At 46.8% G+C, this 21,181-nt stretch overlaps 3 protein-coding genes and 1 long non-coding RNA gene across 5 annotated transcripts in view; 1 reads left to right on the top strand and 3 right to left on the bottom strand.

The window, feature by feature from the left end:
• The window catches only part of LOC145504576 (olfactory receptor 9S13-like), a 36,618-nt gene extending 28,452 nt beyond the window's left edge, over positions 1-8,166 (bottom strand). For both annotated transcript variants that reach the window (XM_081485668.1, XM_081485665.1), the window contains exon 1: positions 7,801-8,166. The gene's annotated coding sequence lies outside the window, so the exon portion shown is untranslated. The remainder of the gene's footprint in view (positions 1-7,800) is intronic.
• On the bottom strand, positions 4,917-6,648 carry LOC145504578 (olfactory receptor 9S13-like). Its single transcript, XM_081485671.1, has one exon. The coding sequence runs from the start codon at positions 5,959-5,961 to the stop codon at positions 5,011-5,013; it is 951 nt and encodes a 316-aa protein (XP_081341797.1). The 5' UTR covers positions 5,962-6,648; the 3' UTR covers positions 4,917-5,010.
• A 1,792-nt stretch (positions 8,167-9,958) lies between the features above and the next one.
• Positions 9,959-13,547, top strand: LOC145504574 (uncharacterized). The gene is made up of 3 exons (XR_014052311.1): positions 9,959-10,127; positions 11,616-12,534; positions 13,342-13,547. It is a non-coding gene; the product is annotated as an uncharacterized LOC145504574 (long non-coding RNA).
• A 2,336-nt stretch (positions 13,548-15,883) lies between these two features.
• Positions 15,884-16,834, bottom strand: LOC145507237 (olfactory receptor 9S13-like). Its single transcript, XM_081493316.1, has one exon. The coding sequence runs from the start codon at positions 16,832-16,834 to the stop codon at positions 15,884-15,886; it is 951 nt and encodes a 316-aa protein (XP_081349442.1).
• Between the last annotated feature and the right edge of the window lie 4,347 nt (positions 16,835-21,181).

Genomic DNA, 21,181 nt, shown 5'->3' with positions numbered 1-21,181 from the left:
GAATGCTTGTCTAGAGCTTTCAAGGGCAGCAGGCCCTGCTGACAAACTGATTTTAGACATCTTTCTCCGAACCTCAAAAGAGTAAATTCTTGTTGCTGTAAGTCACCAGTTTTGGGTTAATTAGTTACAGTGGCCCTGGTGACTGACACAGGAGGGCAGGGGGGGGGGTTTGCTTTTACCCGGCAAGGTCAGCGACACACCTTCACTCTCCTCAGGGGTGGGTCGTCTCTCCAGCTCTATGCGAAATGCTCTCTTCAGGGACCTTGACCACCTTTCTTAATTCTTCCTTATTCTAGTTCACTGATTTCTATTGTTTAAACATGGTAACATACTCTACTTACTTGTGAAATCTTCTTTAAAGAAATGTTTATATCACTTCCTTTTTTGAATTTTTCAATAATGTATATTATGTAATGGACATTTCCCCCCCTAAGTGTATATCTACAGTGGAAATGGATTCCTGAGTAGAAAGACACATTTTTCTCAACCTCATTAAGTTTCATATTAATCTTACATTATGAAGGTTCCTTTCCTTACATGTTTCTCCATTTTCGTCAACCAATTACTCAGTAGTCAGGCTAGAGGCCTTCCCTTCTGAGGAAGTTCTGTGGAACTGAAGCAGTCTAGAGGTGCCCTAGTGACACAGGATTGACTCAGCGTCAGCAGAGAGGTGACCCACGCCGATCCACCTCTTCTGTTCTGGGTTCTTCACCTAGCCTCTGTGTGTCTGGACTGCCTACATTCATAACTTGCATGAGGACAGGAGGGTGAATTGTTCCTGCTGTAAATCATTCTGGCCGTTCAGTGTTCTTGGTGAGCAGCTGCAGCATATAAAATTCTTCCTTTCTCTACTCATCTGGCCAATTTTCTTACAAAACTTTTGTAGCAATGTAACACATCCCGCAGTGTAGGAGTCTGTTTGTCCCATCCTTGGTCATCTTGATGGGTATATCAAATCTATGCCATTTATGTAAAATCACTTCAGTATTCTTGCCTTGGGAACCCCATGAACAGTATGAAAAGGTAAAAGATAGGACACTGAAGGATGAACTCCCCAGGTCGGCAGGTGCCCAAAATGTTACTGGAGATCAGTGGAGAAATAAATCCAGAAAGAATGAAGAGATAGAGCCAAAGCAAAAACAACACAACAGTTGTGGATGTGACTGGTGATGGAAGTAAAGTCCGATGCTGTAAAGAGCAATATTGCATACGAACCTGGAATGTTAGGTCCATGAATCAGGGCAAACTGGAAGTGGTCAAACAGGAGATGGCAAGAGTGAACGTCAACATTTTAGGAATCAGTGAACTAAAATGGACTGGAATGGGTGAATTTAACTCAGATGACCATTATATCTACTACTGTGGGCAAGAATCCCTTAGAAGAAATGGAGTAGCCATCATGGTCAACAAAAGAGTCTGAAATGCAGTACTTGGATGCAATCTCAAAAACGACAGAATGATCTCTGTTCTTTTCCAAGGCAAACCATTCAATATCACAGTAATCCAAGTCTATGCCCTAACCAGTAACGCTGAAGAAGCATTTGACCATAGTTCTTCAGGCACTCTGTCTATCAGATCTAATCCCTTGAATCTATTTCTCACTTCCACTGTATAATTGTAAGGGATTTGATTTAGGTCATACCTGAATGGCCAAGATGGGCACAATAAAGGACAGAAATAGTATGGACCTAACAGAAGCAGAAAATATTAAGAAGAGGTGGCAAGAATACACAGAAGAACTGTACAAAAAAGATCTTCATGACCCAGATAATCACGATGGTGTGATCACTCACCTAGAGCCAGACATCCTGGAATGTGAAGTCAACTGGGCCTTAGGAAGCATCACTATGAACAAAGCTAGTGGAGGTGATGGAATTCCAGTTGAGCTATTTCAAATCCTAAATGATGATGCTGTGAAAGTGCTGCACTCAATATGCCAGCAAATTTTGAAAACTCAGCAGTGCTAACAGGACTGGCAAAGATCAGTTTTCATTCCAATCCCAAAGAATGTCAATGCCAGATCATGGCATCTGGTCCCATCAGTTCAGCTCAGTTCAGTTCAGTCGCTCAGTCGTGTCCGACTCTTTGTGACCCCATGAATCGCAGCACGCCAGGCCTCCCTGTCCATCACCAACTCCTGGAGTTTACCCAAACCCATGTCCATCGAGTCAGTGATGCCATCCAACCATCTCATCCTCTGTCGTCCCCTTCTCCTCCTGCCCCCAATCCTTCCCAGCATTAGGGTCTTTTCCAATGAGTCAACCCTTCGCATGAGGTGGCCAAAGTATTGGAGTTTCAGCTTCAACATCACTTCATGGCAAATAGATGGGGAAACAATGGAAACAGTGACAGACTTTGTTTTTGAGGGCTCCAAAATCACTGCAGATGGTGACTGCAGCCATGAAATTCAAAGACTCTTGCTCCTTGGAAGAAAAGCTGTGACCAACCTAGACAACATACTAAAAAGCAGAGACATTACTTTGCTAACAAAAGTCCGTCTAGTCAAAGCTATGGTTTTTCCAGTAGTCAGGTATGGATGTGAGAGTTGGACTCTAAAGAAAGCTGAGCACCAAAGAATTGATGCTTTTGAACTGTGGTATTGGAGAGTCCCTTGAACTGCAAGGAGATCCAATCAGTCCATCCTAAAGGAAATCAGTCCTGAATATTCATTGGAAGGACTGATGCTGAACTGAAACTCCAATACTTCGGCCACCTGATGGGAAGAACTGAGTCCTTTGAAAAGACTCTGATGCTGGGAAGGATTGAGGGTGTGAGGAGAAGGGGACGACAGAGGATGAGATGGCTGGATGTCATCATCAACTCAATGGACATGAATTTGAGTAAACTCTGGGAGCTGGTGTTGGAAAGGGGGGGCCTGGCATGCTGCAGTCCTTAGGGTCGCAAAGAGCCAGACACGACTGAGTGACTGAATTGAACTGATAATCACCAAGAGATATGTACTGAGAGCTCACCTATGACAGCAGCTTGCAAAGCATTGTATGGGATGAGCAAACAAAACAAACCACTTCTAACATTGTGTAGTGATTTTCACTGATATCTGAAATGTAGGTAATTAAACAAAAAGACAATCTGTAGGATTAAAAAAAAATCTTTTCCTTCAGGTTATTGGAGAATTTCTATTCCATTAATATCTGACCAGCTTTCCTGATTTATTCCAAAGTCCTAATTAAAGCTTTTCTAAGAACAATAAGTTGTTGTTGTCCAGTCGCTAAGTCATGTCCGAATCTTTGCGACCCCATGGCCTGTTGCCTGGCAGGCTCCTCAGTCCATGGGACTTTCCAGGCAAAAGTAATGGAGTGGATTGCCATTTCCTTCTCCAGGGGGCCTTCCCAGACCAGGTACTGAACCCGCCTCTCCTGCATCAGCAGGCGGATTCTTTACCACTGAGCCACCAGGGAAGCCTAAGAACAATGGATTCTTTACTGTTTGTACATTTAAATTTTACATATCAATGATAATTGCACTCTTGTGTAAGAAAAAAAGAAGATTGCACTTTCTTTTTTCCATTCCAAATCTGGTTTAAGGTTAGGAGTCCAGCGCTTTGGGAAACGCATGGAATGGGAGAACAAGTGAGAGACAGGGAGTGAAACAAGCAGGAAGAGAAGAGAGGGAAGAGGGGGAGCAGGAAGAGGCTGGGGTGGGACGACGCCATCGCTCTCGAGAAGTTAAGAAACCATGTCATTTGTGGAGCAGAAAATTTGGGGATTTCGTTTTAAAAATTGCATTCTCAGATAAATATAGTCAAGTAGGACAGACATAGAATTAATTTTGGAGATCAGTGGGCAAAAGAGTTCGACAGAGACCGTGTCGTATATGTCAGGTTCAGTAATCGTGAGCCGCAGTCCGATAACTTAGCTGTCAGCCACTTCAGGCAGTTCTCCTGGGAAGGGAGAGCAGGGAGATGAAGAACCGTGATCGACAGACAGGCCACGTTCCTACTGACCCGACAGAGTTCAGACCGTCTCCGTGTCCAGGGGGCCTTGGGAGTGACTGTGAGAGTGGATGATTCTACTAAAGGGAGACATGTCAAGGAGGCCACTGGGCTCTAAGTCCAGGCTATGTGTTGGGTCCATGGAGCACAAGAATGGAGCGCTGAATGGGCAGGTCAAAATTAAGAGTCCAGGGAGTCTGGGACAGAGAGCAGGGAGCTGTGCTCACCACGAAGAAAGTGGACCTTCCCTCTCCACCACCTGCTCTCCGCAGCAGCACCAGGACCTCCATCCTTATTCAGAGGTGTCTGTGCTGACCAGGCACAGAAATGCCTTAGGGTCACAAGTAGTCAGGACAGTGTCGCCTGTCAAGTTGGATGGTGAACTTTGGGTATCAGGCATCCATGCTGACTCCCAGCACCTCCCAGCTGCTGTCTGAGGGGAGAACCCAGGACAGGGAGCACCAGGAGCCTCTGAAGCAGGAGCACATGCGCTCCCTGCCGCCCTGCTGGGTGGCGGCATCAGGAGCAGAAGGGGGAGGAGGAGGAACAGCCCTGTTGCAGGATTGAGGGGGAGCACGGTCTTCCTACCTCCCCCTAATTGGCTACGGTGACCCAGGCCATCACCAAGGAAGGGGCCAGGCTGAGCGTCCTGATGCCCCCCTCCCCCTTCTACGTGCTCCAGGGGAGATTGCTAAGCACACATTTACATTAGATTCATAGACGAAGTGAAGAGAGAGGCCTAAGACTGTTAGTTTCATACCTTCCCTGGAATACACGTGTTGTTTCAATACTCTGCTCATTACTCTGCCTACTGTACTATCCAGACTTTGAGATTAGGACTTTGCCCCATCATGGGCCATTATTTTTCCAGTGGCATTATCCATCTCTGCATCTCAGACTCGCATGTGTGGTCCAACATGTGCTTCCACAAAGGATTGAGTGAAATGGGTGAAAAAATGAATTGCATGAATGAAGAATATATTCCTCAAACAAAACCCAGTGCCTCCCCTAAAACCTTCTTGTTATGTTCTCAGGACACTGTCTCTCTGCCCATCCTCTCACGGGGCTGTGTGCTTCTGCCCCAGTCTCCGCAGGGCATCCTTCACGTCCTTGTTTCTCAGACTGTAGATGAGGGGGTTGAGCATCGGGATGACCATGGTATAGAAGACAGAGACCACCTTGCCCTGCTCCATGGACTCCACAGCTCCCGGCTGGGCATACATGACAAAGACAGTTCCATAAAAGAGGGACACGGCTGTCATGTGGGAGCCGCAGGTGGAGAAGAGCTTGTGTCTCCCTCCTCCTGAGCGCATCCTGAGGGTGGTCACTGTAATGTAGGCATAGGAGACGAGGACCACGAGTGTGGTGCCCACGATGATGAGGCCACAGAGGCCAAACAAGACCAGCTCATTGATCGTAGTGTCAGCACAGGCAATCTGGATCATAGGAGGCACATCACAAAAGAAGTGGTCGATGTGGTTGGAGCTGCAGAACGGGAGACTGAATGTGAAGCTGGTCTGCAGGATGGAGTTGAAGCAGCCCCCACAGTAGGAGCCCAGCACCAGGCGGGCGCAGACCGAGGGGCACATGGAGATGGGGTAGCGCAGGGGGCTGCAGATGGCCACGAAGCGGTCATAGGCCATCACGGCCAAGAGGAATCCCTGGGTGGTGCACATCAGGGAGAAGAAGAAGAACTGGGTGGCACATCCCTCAAAGGTGATGACCTTGGAGGAGGACAGGAAGTTGACCAGGGCCTTGGGGGCGATGACAGACGAGTAACACAGGTCCACAGAGGAGAGGATCTCGAGGAAGAAGTACATTGGGGAGTGCAGACGGGCATCCAGGGTGATGACCACGATCATGGTGAGGTTCCCCAGGACGGCCACCACGTACAGGGCCAGGAACAGAGCAAAGAGCAGAGCCTGGGTCTGTGGGCCACCCCCAAATCCCTCCAGCACAAACTCCTGCAGAGGCATCTCTGAGAGGTTTCCATTTTCGGGGGTTGGCATGGCCCTGAGCTGGGGGACACCAGGCAGAGAGCAGAGAGCTGGTGGGAGGCAGGGAGAAGGAGCAGGTCAAGGCCACAAGGTCATCCTCTCTTGGAGAACAGGAGCCCGTCAGTGCCTCACTGCCCACTGACCAAGAGACCACCATCTGCCCAGCTCTGCTTCCAGATGAGCTCAGACTGGCCTGAAATGGCAAACATTCCTCTGATTCACATCTTCATATACTTGCTTGGAGCCCTCCCTCCGTGAGAAACTGGGCGCTGCTGATGATCCGAGGGGGCATCACAGATGTCTTTCTGAGCTGAGAGCCTTCGGTGTAAAACAGCAGTGCAGCCCTGTTTCATTTCTTTCAAGGAAATATTGCCTCACCTCAAGTATGCTCCTAAGCTGTTGCATTTGCACATCTTGCTTAAGTATGTAACCTTGTGGTTTCTGCACCTTATTTTACTAATTCATTAATTTCAGAAGTATTATTAAGCACTTTCTGTTTCAGAACTGACCTAGTAATTGTTCCACTGCTACACTAAGCTGGCAGCGGAGCAGGGACCAGTCCTCACTAGGCTAATTCGAGTGCTTTCTGTCTCTCTCCCCTGTGGATGCTCAGCCCCAACTTAGCATCTTTTTTTTTTTTTTTTTTTGAGCCTGGACCAGTTCTCTGCATCATTGAGGACCTCAGGGTGCTTCTTGCCAATGTCCAGATGTTGGACAATTCATAGAAAGGGGACAGCCCAACTCTGTGGTCTGAGAAGCTGTGGGATGGGGCTGTGACACATTCAGGACCTGAGCATGTCCTCCTCTGTCCTTATTTCCATGCCCCTGGCTCCTCTACACACCCTGTAGTGATTGCTTGGAACCATGGGAGCCTCCAACATGGTCACATCTGCTCAATGTCTGGGTCCTCCTGCTGGGTGCTGCTTCCTGTCCCTGTCACAGCCCAGACCTCCATTGTCTGTCTTGAGCAGGGCTGACCACCACACTCCCATGGGACATGGGGACCAGCTGCATGATGGCCAGAGGAATGGTCAGAGGAGATTGAGTCTAAAGAGGTAGGAGTGGGGAAGGAAGGTGGGCACAGAGCAACTGTGCCTCCCAGGGAGGGGAAGAGGATCAGTGAGAGGGCGGAGGCTGATTTCAGAGAGATTCCATGGTTTCTAGGGATCAGAGCTGTAGCATCGTGGATTGGGCTTTCTTTGCAGGGAGTGAGCTCCATGCGAGTGGGGGTGTGCAGGCAGAGGCTGGATGGTCAGTGAAGGGGGAAGAAGGGATGATCCTCACATTCCCCCTGGTCCTGAAGTCCTCTTGGAAGGTGGTCTGTGAGAGCCACGGCATTCCAACCACAGAGGGTGTGGTGAAAGAGTGGGTGGTCCAGCGTTCCTCTCCTGGGCTACTTGACCCCACCCTCACATGACAGCAGAAGGGATGCTGGTAGACCCCCTGAAATTCAGGGTTGGACCTGGTGCTCAGGGTGGAGTTGAGGGTCTGCTCCATACACCTTGGCCGTGCACCTGGCCAGGTCCTGTGCCCACACACTCACACCTGAGGGGGCCACGTCCTTGCCCTCCGCTCTGCCCACCCACATGCTCACCCACATAATGATGTCAAATGTGACCGGAGGGACCATCTCCCATCCACCACCCTAGGTTGGGTGACCCTGATTTTGTGTCCCCTGGGGTTTCCAGCTTCATATTTGAGACTGTTTCCCAGAACAATTTGTCCACCTCATGGGCCCTTGGGTCATCACAACAGTGACCCTAGGATGCCTGGGCGAGTACATGAGAAGCAGTTGGCATTTTCATCTGGGAAGCCAAGCTCCCGGTTTTGTTTTTGAAAAAACAAACTCACATTCCTTTGGCTTTTGAGATGACCCAGGTGGGGCTGTGGTGGTGGATTCAGTAAAGCTGCCTTCGAGTTGAGCCTGAGAAGGACTTTCCCAGATGAAGCAGAAGGATCCAAGCCATCTATGAGCATCTATTGCGGTGACTGTGTCCCGAGCCCTTTCCTTGTGAACTCTCTTTACTCGTGTGGTCTAAGCTCCTGCAGCATCAGCTTGACAAGCCAAGAGCTTGTCAGAAATGCAGAATCTTGGGCATCAAAGTAAAACCCACATTTACTGTAGAACCCCTGATTATTTCTACTCTCATTAAGCTCAGACCTGCTGCCCTAACTGACCCTGCCCAGTGCAGTGGGGAGTGGGGGACCATGTTGTCCAGGATCCAGGTCCCCAGGACTCACCTGTCAGTGATGCTGACCACGCCCTGCTGAGTGATGACCGCAGTGCTCCTGTGATGTCAGGAGGGGCATGGCTCACCCAGGACCCTGTGCTCCCAGGGAGGACAGGACTCCTGACCCAGGTCTGTGCTGATGATAATGACGTTGCCCTGAGGACCCCCTCCCTCGTCCACCTCTGGCTTCCTGTGCAGGGAAGGGAGAGTGGGGAGGGGGCAGAGGAGGGCAGCAGGCTCTGGCTGCAGGAACTCCTGGGTCTTGATGGAAGCAGAGCAGGGCATGGACTCAGTTCTCCTGCCCCTCCTCACTGTCTGTCAGATGGGAAGCACGTCAAGGTGCGTGCGCCTTGGGGACACTCTGCTGGGAAGATCTCTCCACTGACACAGCAGGTCTTGGGGCCTCGAACGGCCAATTTGGTGAAGTTGTTTGTGTTCTGGCCTCTAAAGTGCCCTGGGACATCTGCTTTTACTGGTCCCCTGTGGCTACCCTTTTTCTGACCCCTCAGGGGCAAGAGGTGTGAATCCCTGGGCCCAGAGCCCCTCTTTCTAACCAAGCCCTTTGGCTACATTCCCACTATGTTGGTTGAGAAAAATTGACCTGGTGTGAAAGAGTCCTGCCTTGAGGAACTGGGTCCCTCCTTCTATCATGGTTCTCCTCCCTCAAGCCCCATGATCTTGTGCAAATCACTCTGTCCTTAACATATGTATAAGTTAATTTAAGAGCATCCTTTTTTACATTTTTTTATTTCTAACATACATATTTAAAATTATCTATTTAAAAAAAGTTCAAAATGAACATCTGCTTGCAGAAATCCAAGCAATGAAGACGTGGCAAAGGGAAAAGAGAAACTTTAACCCATGTAAAATCCTCAGTCCTATTTAGGACCAGGTGGATCCCCTACAGACGTGTGTGCATGCTGGTGGGTTTTATTTTATTGGTTTTAACTTTTCTAAAATATGGATCATGACATTCATTAATTCTACAAGATGATCTTCACTAACTCCATGAACATCTAAGTCAGTTTTTTGCCTTTAATGGGTATATTAACTAAATTTATTTATTCATATTAGTGGACCATGAGACTATTTTTTCTATTATAAACAATACACAAAGAATGCTTACTCTGTCCTTCTGGTCACATTGCTGGGGACTGGCAGCTGATCTTTATGCCAATTTCCTATTGCATTCTGAGACCTGGTACAATTTCTGCCTCTGGCATCATCACATGAAAAATGCACATTGGTCTCCCCTCACTAGTACTTAACATCTTTCATCTTCTTAATATTTGTGCATCTCACATGGTGTGATGACTAGTTGCATCAGTTTGACTGGGCCAGGGAATGTCCAGATATTTGGTCAAACATGATTCTAGGTATTTGAGTGAGGGTGTTTTTGGATGGATTTTAAATTGGTACACAGGACAAAGCAGATTGCACTCCCAAATGTAGGTGGGCCTCGTCCAGTCAGTTGAAAGCTTGAATAGAAGAAGACCTTGACCCGCCTCTAAATAAGAAGGAATTCCTTCTGCCTGACTGCCTTTTAAGCTGGGACATTAGGGTTTTCCTGTTCTGGTACTCGAAACTGAAAACAGCAGCTTTTCCTGAATCTTGAGCCTGCCAACCACAGGTCTGGGGGCCTGTTGGCATCCATGATGGTGTGGGGTGATTCCTTATGGTGACTCTCTTCCTATATATGTCTATGTTGTTGTTTAGTTGTTAGGTCGTATCTGACTCTTTGTGACCCCGTGGACTGTAGCCTGCCAGGCTCCTATGTCCATGGGACCTCCCAGGCAAGACTACTGCAGTGGGCATGGGACCTCCCAGGCAAGACTACTGCAGTGGGCATGGGACCTCCCAGGCAAGACTACTGCAGTGGGTTGCCACTTCTTTCTCCAGGGCATCATCCCGACCCAGGGATTGAACCCATGTCTCCTACATTGGCAGGTGGGTTCTTTACCACTGAGCCACCAGGGAAGCTCTATACATGTCTGTACATGTCCTACAGGCTCTGGGTCTCTGGAGAATCCCAACTGATCCACTAACACTAGTGTCTACTTTTAACGAGCACACCTGCTAGTGTGGACAAACATCTTTCCATACAGTTGTTGGCCGTTTGTGTTTCTAATTCTGTTATTTGTTTCTTTACAAGCACATTACAGTGACACAATCCTGCCTGGGGGCTGGGATCCAAATTAGACAAGCAGGGGAGGCTGAGCCTGGACTTACCCCTTCTTTGCAGACCACGGCCCCAGGAACGCTGGCCTGATAGCCCATATCACTGGGCTCAGTAACTCACATACTTGCTGTTCCAATGTGGGGCAGAGCTCTTCCCATTTATTTTAGTCTTTGGCCTTAAAAATTCTGCCCAACCTCATCCTAGACCAAACTCTGGCCCCCTTCCCTGCTGGAAGGAAAACTTCCCACACAACAGTCGATCTGTGCTCTCTGTCTCTACTTTCTGTTTTACAAAAATTTTTTCATTTTTTTCATGAATTCTGAGCTCTTTACATGTTCAGTTCAGTTCAGTTCAGTCACTCAGTCATGTCTGACTCTTTGCGACCCCATAGACTGCAGCACGCCAGCCTTCCCTGTCCATTAACAACTCCTGGAGTTTACTCAGATTCATGTCCACTGAGTTGGTGACGCCGTCCAACCATCTTACAGACCCTATATATCTTACGTTTGTTCAGTGTGCTGCTGGCTTTTGAGTGGTCCCCTTGGCTCTCATATGACTTTCTCCAGGGACATTCCCATCGCCCCTCAGCCTCTTCCTGAGGAAATTGGAGTTTCCTAAGGGTCGACTACCCTCTTGACTACACATCAAACTAACAAGTACACCCTCAATGAAGACTCCTTCTTGATGTTCTTCTCAAAAACTTGGAGTTTTTACCTTTTTAACAATCACATTGTTAATACACCCAGAACCTATATTAATGTGTTCTGTGAAGCTGATACTAAACTTTTCCCAAGCAGAAAAATTTTACTGAATACTTTGACCTTTCCATAGCTACTGAAATCATTGTGAGTTTACTGTTATTTCTTCAAAATATATAAAACTGTCTCTGTTCTCAACATTCTCACTGACAACTAATGTTACAAAACTTACGATTTTTTTAATTTGATAGGTAAAAAATCATTATTATTTTGATTTGCATTTTAAAATTTTAAGTGAAGTTAAATAAACACCATCATATGTGTTGGTCATTTCTGTTTCATATTAATGCAACTGAAAGGGAAAATTTTAAAAATATAATATTATATCTTATAGTAGCATTATTATTTAATTCATATTAATAACAAAATCCTACATTTTAAAAAAATTATTGAAATATAGTTGATTTATACTGCTGTGTTAGGTTCAGGTTACAGTAAAGTTATACAGATTATATATATACATGTACATATTCTTTGTTACATTTTCTTCCATTATAGGTTATTACAAGGTATTGCCAGGAGAAATATCAATAACCTCAGATATGCAGGTGTCACCACCCTTATGGTAGAAAGTGAAGAGGAACTAAAGAGTCTCTTGATGAAAGTGAAAGAGGAGAGTGAAAAGCTGGCTTAAAGCTCAGCATTCAAAAAACAAAGGTCATGGCATCTGGTCCCATAACTTTATGGCAAATAGATGGAGAAACAATGGAAACAGTGAGAGACTTTATTTTGGGGGGCTCCAAAATCATTGCAGATGGTGACTGCAGCCATGAAATTCAAAGACACTTGCTCCTTGGAACAAAAGCTATGACCAACCTAGACAGCATATTAAAAAGCAGAGACATTACTTTGCTGACAAAGGTCCATCTAGTTAAAGCTATGGTTTTTCCAGTAGTCATGTATGGATATGGGAGATGGACTATAAAGAAAGCTGAGCACTGAAGAATTGATGCTTTTGAACGGTGGTGTTGGAGAAGATTCTTGAGTCCCTTGGACAGCAAGGAGATCCAACCAGTCCATCCTAAAGGAAATCAGTCCTGAATATTCATTGGAAGGACTGATGTTGAAGCTGAAACTCCAATACTTTGGCCACCTGATGCAAAGAGCTGACTCATTGGAAAAGACCCTGATGCTGGGAAAGATTGAAGGCGAGAGGACAAGGGGGCAACAGAGGATGAGATGGTTGGATGGCATCACTGACTCAATGGACATGAGTTTGAGTAAGCTCCGGGAGCTGGTGATGGACAGGGAGGCCTGGCGTGCTGCAGTCCTTGGGTTCACAAAGAGTCGGACGTGACTGAGTGACTGAACTGAACTGAACCGGGAGTTGGTGATGGACAAGGAAACCTGGTATGCTGCAGTCCATGGGGTCACAGAGAGTTGGACACGACTGAGCTATTGAACTGAACTGAACAAGGTATTAAGTATAGTTCTCTGTGCCATACAGTAGGTCCTTGTTGGTTACTTATTTTATATATAGTAGTATATATATTTTAATTCCAAACTTATTTATCTTTCTTCTCCACTCTCTTTTGGTAACCATAAGTTTGTTTTCTATGTCTGTGAGTCTATTTCTGTTTTTTAAATAAGTTCATTAGTATCCACTCTTTAGATTCCACATATAAATGATATCATAAAATACTTGTCTTTCTCTATCTGCCTTACTCCACTCAGTGTGACCATCTCTAGGTCCATCCAAGTTGCTGCAAAGGCATTACTTCATTCTTTTTTATAGTGTGTTAGTCCAACTTTTTGTGACCCCATGGACTATAGAGCCCGCCAGGCTCCTCTGTCCATGGAACTCTACAGGCAAGAATATTGGAGTGGGTTGCCATTCCCTTCTGCAGGGGATCTTTCAGATCCAGGGATCAAAACTGGGTCTCTCGCATTGCAGGCAAATTCTTCACCAGCTGAGTAATCCTCCATTGTGTATATGTTCCGTGTCTTCTTTATCCATTAATCTGTCAATGGATGCTTCCTGGCTATTGTGAATAGTTGCTGCTATGAACATTATGGTGCATGCATCTTTTCAAATTCTATTTTTCTCTGGATATATGCTCAGAAGTGGAATTGTAGGGTCATAAGTTTATAATGAGGAAACCTTTACTACATTTTTTGTTGATCATTGAGTTTTTCATCATAATAGCTTTTCTTAATGTCCCACCATGATTTATTTCATAAGCTGTCTCTCTTTTTTTTTCCCATGGATTGTCTTTCTTTGCAGAGTGAACACCTAAAAGGAGATGGAGGTGAATGAACGTCATATCAAGGCTGTAACTGCTTCCCTCTCTGGCCAGCTATTGCTGGTTTGTGTTGCTAGATCTTCTGACTTCCAAATGAAATGGAAGTTCAGATTTTATATGTGCTCTCCCATTATTTTTGTTGTTGGAAACCAACATGAAATGGAATTTTAAAAACATCTGCAACTCACCTATATCAAAGACAAAAATATCATGTACATACAGATTATCTTGCTAAGCATGTTTAGAGCTACAAAAACACAAAATTAGAATATCAGCTTTCATAAAATGGCAAGTGAAACTGTTTACAAAACAAGAGGACTTTACACAACCAAAAAAGAAATTTATGGCGTAGGAGAGGCCTTCCTGATAAGTATAGAGAAAAAAAGAAAAAACGTGTTAAAGAGAAGTTAATAAGTATATAGGACGAATATGTAAAATTCAATATAAAATTAACTAACTTTGATAGAGAAAAACCAACCATGGTGTCAAGATACATTTAACAGGAGGCTTCCTGTGTGTGGTTTTCAGTCTTGCATGAATTCTATGTTCCTTAACAACACCTGAATACGGGTGCCAGAGAGCTGGCAAGCCGGCTTTCGGGGATAATAGAAACTCGTGTATCTCATTCGTATGGAAATTCCATATGGTGAACAGCAGCCATTTACAAGTCTCCTCCTTTCTGATACGTAAAGTTACTTTTACACCCCCCTCTCTAGAGAATAATTCTAGCCTCCGGCTTTCTAGATGACTTGCTAGATTTTTGATCCCTGTCTCTGCTAAAAAGGGCTATCTTGTAGGAGAGTATATATATGCCCACAATATGTTAAATAAATGCCTTTGTTCCACCAGAATACTGGTCCCCATGTCTTTCCTCATTCTCTCTCTCTGTCTCTCTCTCTGTCTCTCCCTCTCTCCCTTTCAGGCTGCTTCCACGGAGCACAGGCGTCCACCGTGTCTACTTATTTGCCCGGGCTTTCAAGACCTCTTCGAGAGGGCGCCCTGAGCTACGTAGACGGTGCTAGCTCTTTGTCCTGGAGTTATATTGGCATACTGTGTAAACCAGCGAATAGCAGCCTCTTTTTTTCCTTCTTTTACTTTCTTATCGGTCGACTCTGTACCCCCAAGTTCCGGTCCATTAAAGGACCACAACACCATGGAAGACAAAATAATTTCACAAACAGAATAGAAGAGAGTCTTAGAGCATGAAAGAAGGAATCCCATGGGCAGTGTGTTTTTTGGGAGGGAGGGTGTTGCAGAGCAGTGAACTCCAAGACACATCCTGACTAAGCATCGTGATGTGGATGGAGGGTGGGGGGAGGATGGGAAATTTTAGATACACAGGAAGAAGGCACACGGAGTAATGAGCCCCGATCACATTGCCTGGCTTCAATAACCGTCACCTCTTGGCCAGTCCTGTCCAGCCCCTACCCTACTCCCATAGCCCCTGTATTAGTTTGAAGTAAGTATTAGACAAATAGGGTTTCAATTATAAGTATTTCAACATGCATCTCTAAAAGAAAAGGATATCTGCAATAAATAAAGAAATAAAATTCTTTGATATCATCAAATATCAGCTGTTGCTTGAATGTTTATCTCATAAATGTAATAAATGCTTCTAGATGGCATTGATTTTAATTGGCATCAAAACAGACGCTCGCTGTGATCGGCCGTCTCTAAGCCCTAAGAGGGCGCTCCCTGCGTGTCCCTCCTCTCTCTGTCTCTCTCTCAGTCCCTCCCCGGCCGCCTCCCCCTGACTTCTCCAGCCCCTGCCCCTTTCCCTGCTCCCCACTCTCCTGCTCCTCCCCTCCTCCCCTTCCCCTCCTCTGCCTCCTCTTTCTCTTCTATGACTTCATCTAGACTAACTGTGGCACAGCCTGCCTTTCAGGTTCCTATTTCTACAAAATGGCTCCCATCAGGAAACCATTCAGCCTCAGGAGAGTCATCTTTCAGCCATGAATGGAAAGGCAAAGGCCTCAAAGCTTGTCTTGTTATGTAGGGTTGAGGTGGAGAATGTAGCCTGTTTCTATGACTCCTACTTATATGACTGTTGCGTTGTGCTAGTCATCAGTCTTGCCCAGCTCTATATGATCCCATGAATTGGCTCCTCTGTCCATGGAATTCTCCAGGCAAGAGTACTAGAGTGGGTTGCCATTCCCTTCTCCAGGGGAATCTTCCTGAGCCAGGGGCCAAACCCAGGTCTCCTGCATTACAGGCAGACTCTTTACCATCTGAGCCACCAGGGAAGTCATGGCTCTACTGACTATATTACCGTAGCTTCAAGATTAGAGTCTTCATCATCATGAACCATTAATTATCTGATGGCAATAAAATGAATTATCCATTTTGCCTTTCACACTTGAAATGGGTGACCCATGATTTGCTTCCAGGAAGGGTTGAATGAAATGCTGGATGAAAGAATGAATTAGATGAATAAAGAATGAATTCCTCAAAGCAAACCTAGTGCCTCCCCCCAAGTCCTCTTGTCCAGCCCTCAGGACACTGGGTTTCTCTGCCCACCCTCTTTCACAGGGCTGTGTGCTTCTGGCCCAGTCTCCACAGGGCATCCTTCACGTCCTTGTTTCTCAGACTGTAGATGAGCGGGTTGAGCATCGGGATGACCAGGGTGTAGAAGACAGAGACCACCTTGCCCTGCTCCATGGACTCCACAGCTCCCGGCTGGGCATACGTGACAAAAAGGGTCCCATAAAAGAGGGACACGGCTGTCATGTGGGAGCCGCAGGTGGAGAAGAGCTTGTGTTTCCCTCCTCCAGAGCGCATCCTGAGGATGGTCACTGTGATGTAGCCATAGGAGACGAGGACCACGAGTGTGGTGCCCACGATGATGAGGCCAGAGATGGCAAACATGACCACCTCGTTGATGGTAGTGTCAGCACAGGCAAGCTTGAGCAGAGGGGGCACATCACAGTGGAAGTGGTTGATGTGATTGGAGCTGCAGAACGGGAGGCTGAATGTTAAGGGGGTCTGCACAATGGTGTTGAAGCAGCCCCCACAGTAGGAGCCCAGCACCAGGCGGGCACAGACTGAGGGGCGCATGGAGATGGGGTAGCGTAGGGGGCTGCAGATGGCCATGAAGCGGTCATAGGCCATCACGGCCAAGAGGAATCCCTCAGTGGTGACCAACAGGGAGAAGAAGAAGAACTGGGTGGCACATCCTGCAAAGGTGATGACCCTGGAGGAGGACAGGAAGTTGACCAGGGCCTTGGGGGCGATGACAGATGAGTAACACAGGTCCACAAAGGAGAGGATCTTGAGGAAGAAGTACATTGGGGAGTGCAGACGGGCATCCAGGGTGATGACCACGATCATGGTGAGGTTCCCCAGGACGGCCACCACGTACAGGGCCAGGAACAGAGCAAAGAGCAGGGCCTGGGTCTGCGGACCACCCTCAAATCCCTCCAGCACAAACTCCTGCAGAGGCATCACTGAGAGGTTTCCATTTTGGGGGGTTGACATGGCCCTGAGCTGGGGGACACGGGGCAGAGAGCAGAGAGCTGGTGGGAGGCAGGGAGAGGGAGCAGGTCAAGGCCACAAGGTCATCCTCTCTTGGAGAACAGGCCCTTCAGTGCCTCACTGCCCACTGACCAAGAGCCAACCAGCTGCCCAGCTGTTTCCAGATGAGCTCAGACTGACCTGAAAAGGAACATTTCCTCCAGTTCACTAATTCATAAACGTGCAAGTTCATTCCCTCTGTCAGAGACTCTGAGCTGCTGTCATTGTGGGGTGGGGGCGTGTCAGGAGCTTTGCGGAGTTCAGGACCTTCAGTGTGAGGAGCGCTGCAGCCCCTGCGCCTCCTCTCAATAAATGCTTTCCATCCCCAAGGGGATGCTCCTGAGTTGTGCCATTACCTCTCCTTCCTCAACAATCTAATTGTGCACTTTCTTGCCTAGTTAACCCATTCACAAATTTTGGAAATGTTTACTGAGTGCTTCCTGCCCACATGGAAGGCCAAGCTGAAAGGAAAGCAGGAACTAGCAATGATTGGTCAAGTTCTTGTCGTTTTGTCTTGCAGACCCTGAGCTCCATCTCAGCATCACTGTCTGGAACCTGCACTACACTATCGTTCTGTCTCCAGAGCACTATGCATCCTTGAGGATCTCGGGGGACCTCCGGATAATGTCCTAGTGTTAGATAAATTTGGGGAGGGAATAATCTAGCTCCAAGGTCTGAGAAGCAGCAGTACCGGGGCTGTGACACATTCGGGAGATGGGCATGTCCTCCTCTGTCCTTACTTCTGTGCCCCTGGCTCCTCTGCACACCCCGTGGGTGATTGCTTGGAGCAGTGGGAGCCTCCGACACTGTCACATCTGCTCAATGTCTGGGTCCTCTTGCTGGGTGCTGCTTCCTGTCCCAGTCACAGCCCAGACCTCCCTTGTCTGCCCTGAGCAGGGCTGACCACCACACTTTCATGGCACATGGGGACCAGCTCTGTGATGACCAGAGGAATTATCAGGGAGACGCAGCCTGAAGAGGGCGCCGTGGTGAAGGATGGAGGGCCCCGAGCTGCAGCGTCTCCCACAGTGTAGATGAGGATTAGTAAGAAGGTGTATTTCAGAGCAAGAGCCCATGTGGTCTATAGGTCAGATCCATAGCATCACGAGCTGGCTTACTTTGGAAGGAGAAGGGGTGTGCAAGCAGAGGCTGGGTGGTCAGTGGTTCCTCTGGAGAAGTGGTAATCCCCACGTTCCTTCTCAGGAAATTCTCTCGAAGTTTTCTTAGAAGGTGCCCTGAAAGATTCTATACTTTCCAACAAAGGAGTGGTCAGATGACCATGGAGCTTGTCCAGCTTTCCTCTCCTGGGCTCTTTGACCCCCACCCTCACATGGCAGCAGAACAGGACAGTCTGACCTGGATGTCCAGGCAGATCCCTCTCAAATTCAGGGCAGGAGCTGGTGCTCAGGGTGGAGGTGGGGGTCTACCCTACACATGTTGTCTGCACACCCTGGTACCCAGCCAGTTCCTGTGCCCTTATGCTCACAACAGAGGTGGCCATGACCTAGCTGTCTACCTCTGCTCACCCAGGTTGTCGCAAAGATAACCCTGGCAAATGTGACCAGGGTGACCATCTTCCACCCTTCTCAGGTTGGCTGGCCTTGCTCCTACGCCCTTGGGGTTCCTAGCTTCATGTTTGTGGCTGTTTTCCAGGACAATTTGTCCACATCAGGGGCCTTGGGTCATCCCAACAGTGACCCCTAGGATGCCTAGGGGAGCCCCAGAGGAGTGACTGGCTTTTCTTCTAGGAAGCCAAGCTACCAGTTTTGTTATAAAAAACAAACTCACACATTCCTTTGGCTTGTTGAGATGATCCAGTGAGGCTATTTTAGTGGCTTTAGTAAACCTATGTGATTTGAGCCTGAGAAATTCTTGCCTAGTAAAGCAAAAAATTCAGTTGTTATCTGCAAACCTCAATTTGTATTAACTAATGGCTGAATCCTTCTTTATAAAGCTAATCTCACAAGTGGTCTGAGGACCTATAGCATCCAGCAGAGCCTGGAGCTTGTCAGAAAAGCAGAGCTTCAGGCACTGAACTAAACCCCACATTTATAAGAGACTCTGATTATTTCTATTCTCTTTAAAGTTCAGATCGGCTGCCCTCAATGACCCTGTGCAGTGCAGCAGGGGCAGAGGGGAGCAGTGTTGATTAGGCTCCAGGCTCCCAGGACTCACCTGTCAGTGATGCTGACCACACCTTGCTGAGTGATGACCACAGTGCTCCTGTGATGTCAGGAGGGGACCCTGTGCTCCCAGGGAGGACAGGACTCCTGAGCCGGGTCTGTGCTGATGATAATGACGTGGTGCTGAGCACCCCACCCTGTTCAGCTCTGGCCTCCTGTGCAGGGAAGTGAGAGTGGAGGGGTTAGCGGAGGACTCCTGTGTTCCCAGTGAGGGTGTGTCCAGTGTCCACGTTCTCGCTGTAGGAAGCTCCTGGGTCTTAGAACAAGTAATGGATAGGAGGATTCAGCTCACTTGCTCCTTTAGATCTGATCCTGTGTTTGGGTAGTATGTCCTGCAACCTGCACTTCAGGGTCTCTTTGCTGGGAAGATATATCTATCTGAGATAGCTGGGAATAGAGCCCTCAAATGGCCAATTAGGTGAGCCTTGGGCTCTGAGCGCACCGGGACTCCCGTCTCCCTGGGTCCCAGGAAGCTGCCCTCCAGTGGCCAATCTTGCTCTGATTCCCCTCAATTCCAGACAGAGGAGGCAAGAAGCCTGAAACCCCTCAGGAAGCATTGGGGGCCAACAGGAGAGAAGGAAGAGAACTTTAGAGGGACCCAGGGGCCCTCCTTGGAGAGGTGTCCTCCGGGCAACAGGTGTGACATCTTGGTCCCTGGCCCATCCCCCTCCCCTGCCCCACATCCACTGGTTGTTTTGAGGAAAACCGATGAGTAAGGAATCTGTACCCGTGTTCCAAGCACAGCCCTTTCTATGAATCTATTATCATTAAATGCATAGAAATATTGTCCTGTCTTCAGTGTGGCCTGACACTCAATGAAGACTTAAATTTATGTGCTAAATCAGCTTAAATATATATGCTAAATCATTGTAATCCTGGTTAGAAATCCAAAGTGAAAATGAAAGAGTTAGTAGTTCAGTTGTGTCCGATTCTTTGCGACCCCATGGACTGTAGCCCACCAGGCTCCTCTGTCCATGGGGTTGCCCAGGCAAGAATACTGGAGTGGGTTGCCATTCCCTCCTCCAGGGGATCTTCCTGATCCAGGGATTGAACCTGAGTTTCCTGCATTGCAAGCAGGTTCTTCACTGTCTGAAGGTGATATGTGATTATTAGAAAAATACAAAAAGTATGAAAGTAAAAAGCTGGAGAGAGTCATGTTAGGAACATCCTATGAAAAACAAGGCTGGTGAGGCTCAGTAATTATTTTGACAAAGTAGATGTCAGAAGAAATAAGAATTTTTTTTTATAAAGGAGCCTTTCATAATTGTTTTATCCAACTGACAGTGGGAAAATTTTCAATTTTTATATAACTTAAAAAGGACTTACAAAAGTAAAGACTGACAGAATTTAAATTAGTACATACATCCAAATAGTTGGGAGATTAGGATTGACACATATACACTATTAATATTATGTATGAAATAGACAATTAATGAGAATCTACTATATAGCTCACGGGACTGGACTCAATATGCGGTGGCCTGAATGGGAAGGAAATCCAAAGGGGGGAATATATGTGTATGTGTAGCTGGTTCACTTTGCTGTTCAGTAGAAATTAATGAAACATTGTAAAACAACTGCACTCCAATGAAATTAATTTAAAAATGAAATATATCCATCCAAATAATAGTGTATATTTTATCATTCATCTCCCAGTAATTGATAAAACAAGGGGAAACTTAGAGTAATATGTTGGATTTAAAATATTAACTAATTGAAACTCCTCGGCACAAATAGTCAAAAACACTCAGCAACTGCAGAATATAAATTCCCTTGAGACAGACAGAATATTACTGTAATAAGGTGAAAAGTGCCTCCCTCCAAAAAAGTAATGTCTACCCAGAAAATCAGAGTATGATCTTATTTCCAAAGAATCGGCTAGCATGAGGTCATGCTGGATTAGGTAGGCCCTAAGTCCAATGACTTTGCATGAAATGTGCCCTTGGTATCTCTAATTTTCTTGAAGAGATCTCTAGTCTTTCCTATTCTGTTGTTTTCCTCTATTTCTTTGCATTGATTGCTGAGGAAGGCTTTCTTATCTCTCCTTGCTATTCTTTGGAACTCTGCATTCAAATGGGTATATCTTTCCTTTTCTCCTTTGCTTTTCACTTCTCTTCTTTTCACAGCT

This window comes from Giraffa tippelskirchi, chromosome 5 (genome assembly GCF_054371585.1).
Source record: "Giraffa tippelskirchi isolate mGirTip1 chromosome 5, T2T-mGirTip1v1.2.pri, whole genome shotgun sequence".
Taxonomy (NCBI): Eukaryota; Metazoa; Chordata; class Mammalia; order Artiodactyla; family Giraffidae; genus Giraffa; species Giraffa tippelskirchi.
The sequence above is the reverse complement of the archived record's forward strand: the minus strand, read 5'-3'. Positions and strand labels throughout refer to the sequence as shown.

Excerpts from the sequence above, each read along its gene's own strand:
- LOC145507237 (XM_081493316.1), bottom strand. The coding sequence starts at position 16,834 with ATGTCAACCCCCCAAAATGGAAACCTCTCAGTGATGCCTCTGCAGGAG.
- LOC145504578 (XM_081485671.1), bottom strand. The coding sequence starts at position 5,961 with ATGCCAACCCCCGAAAATGGAAACCTCTCAGAGATGCCTCTGCAGGAG.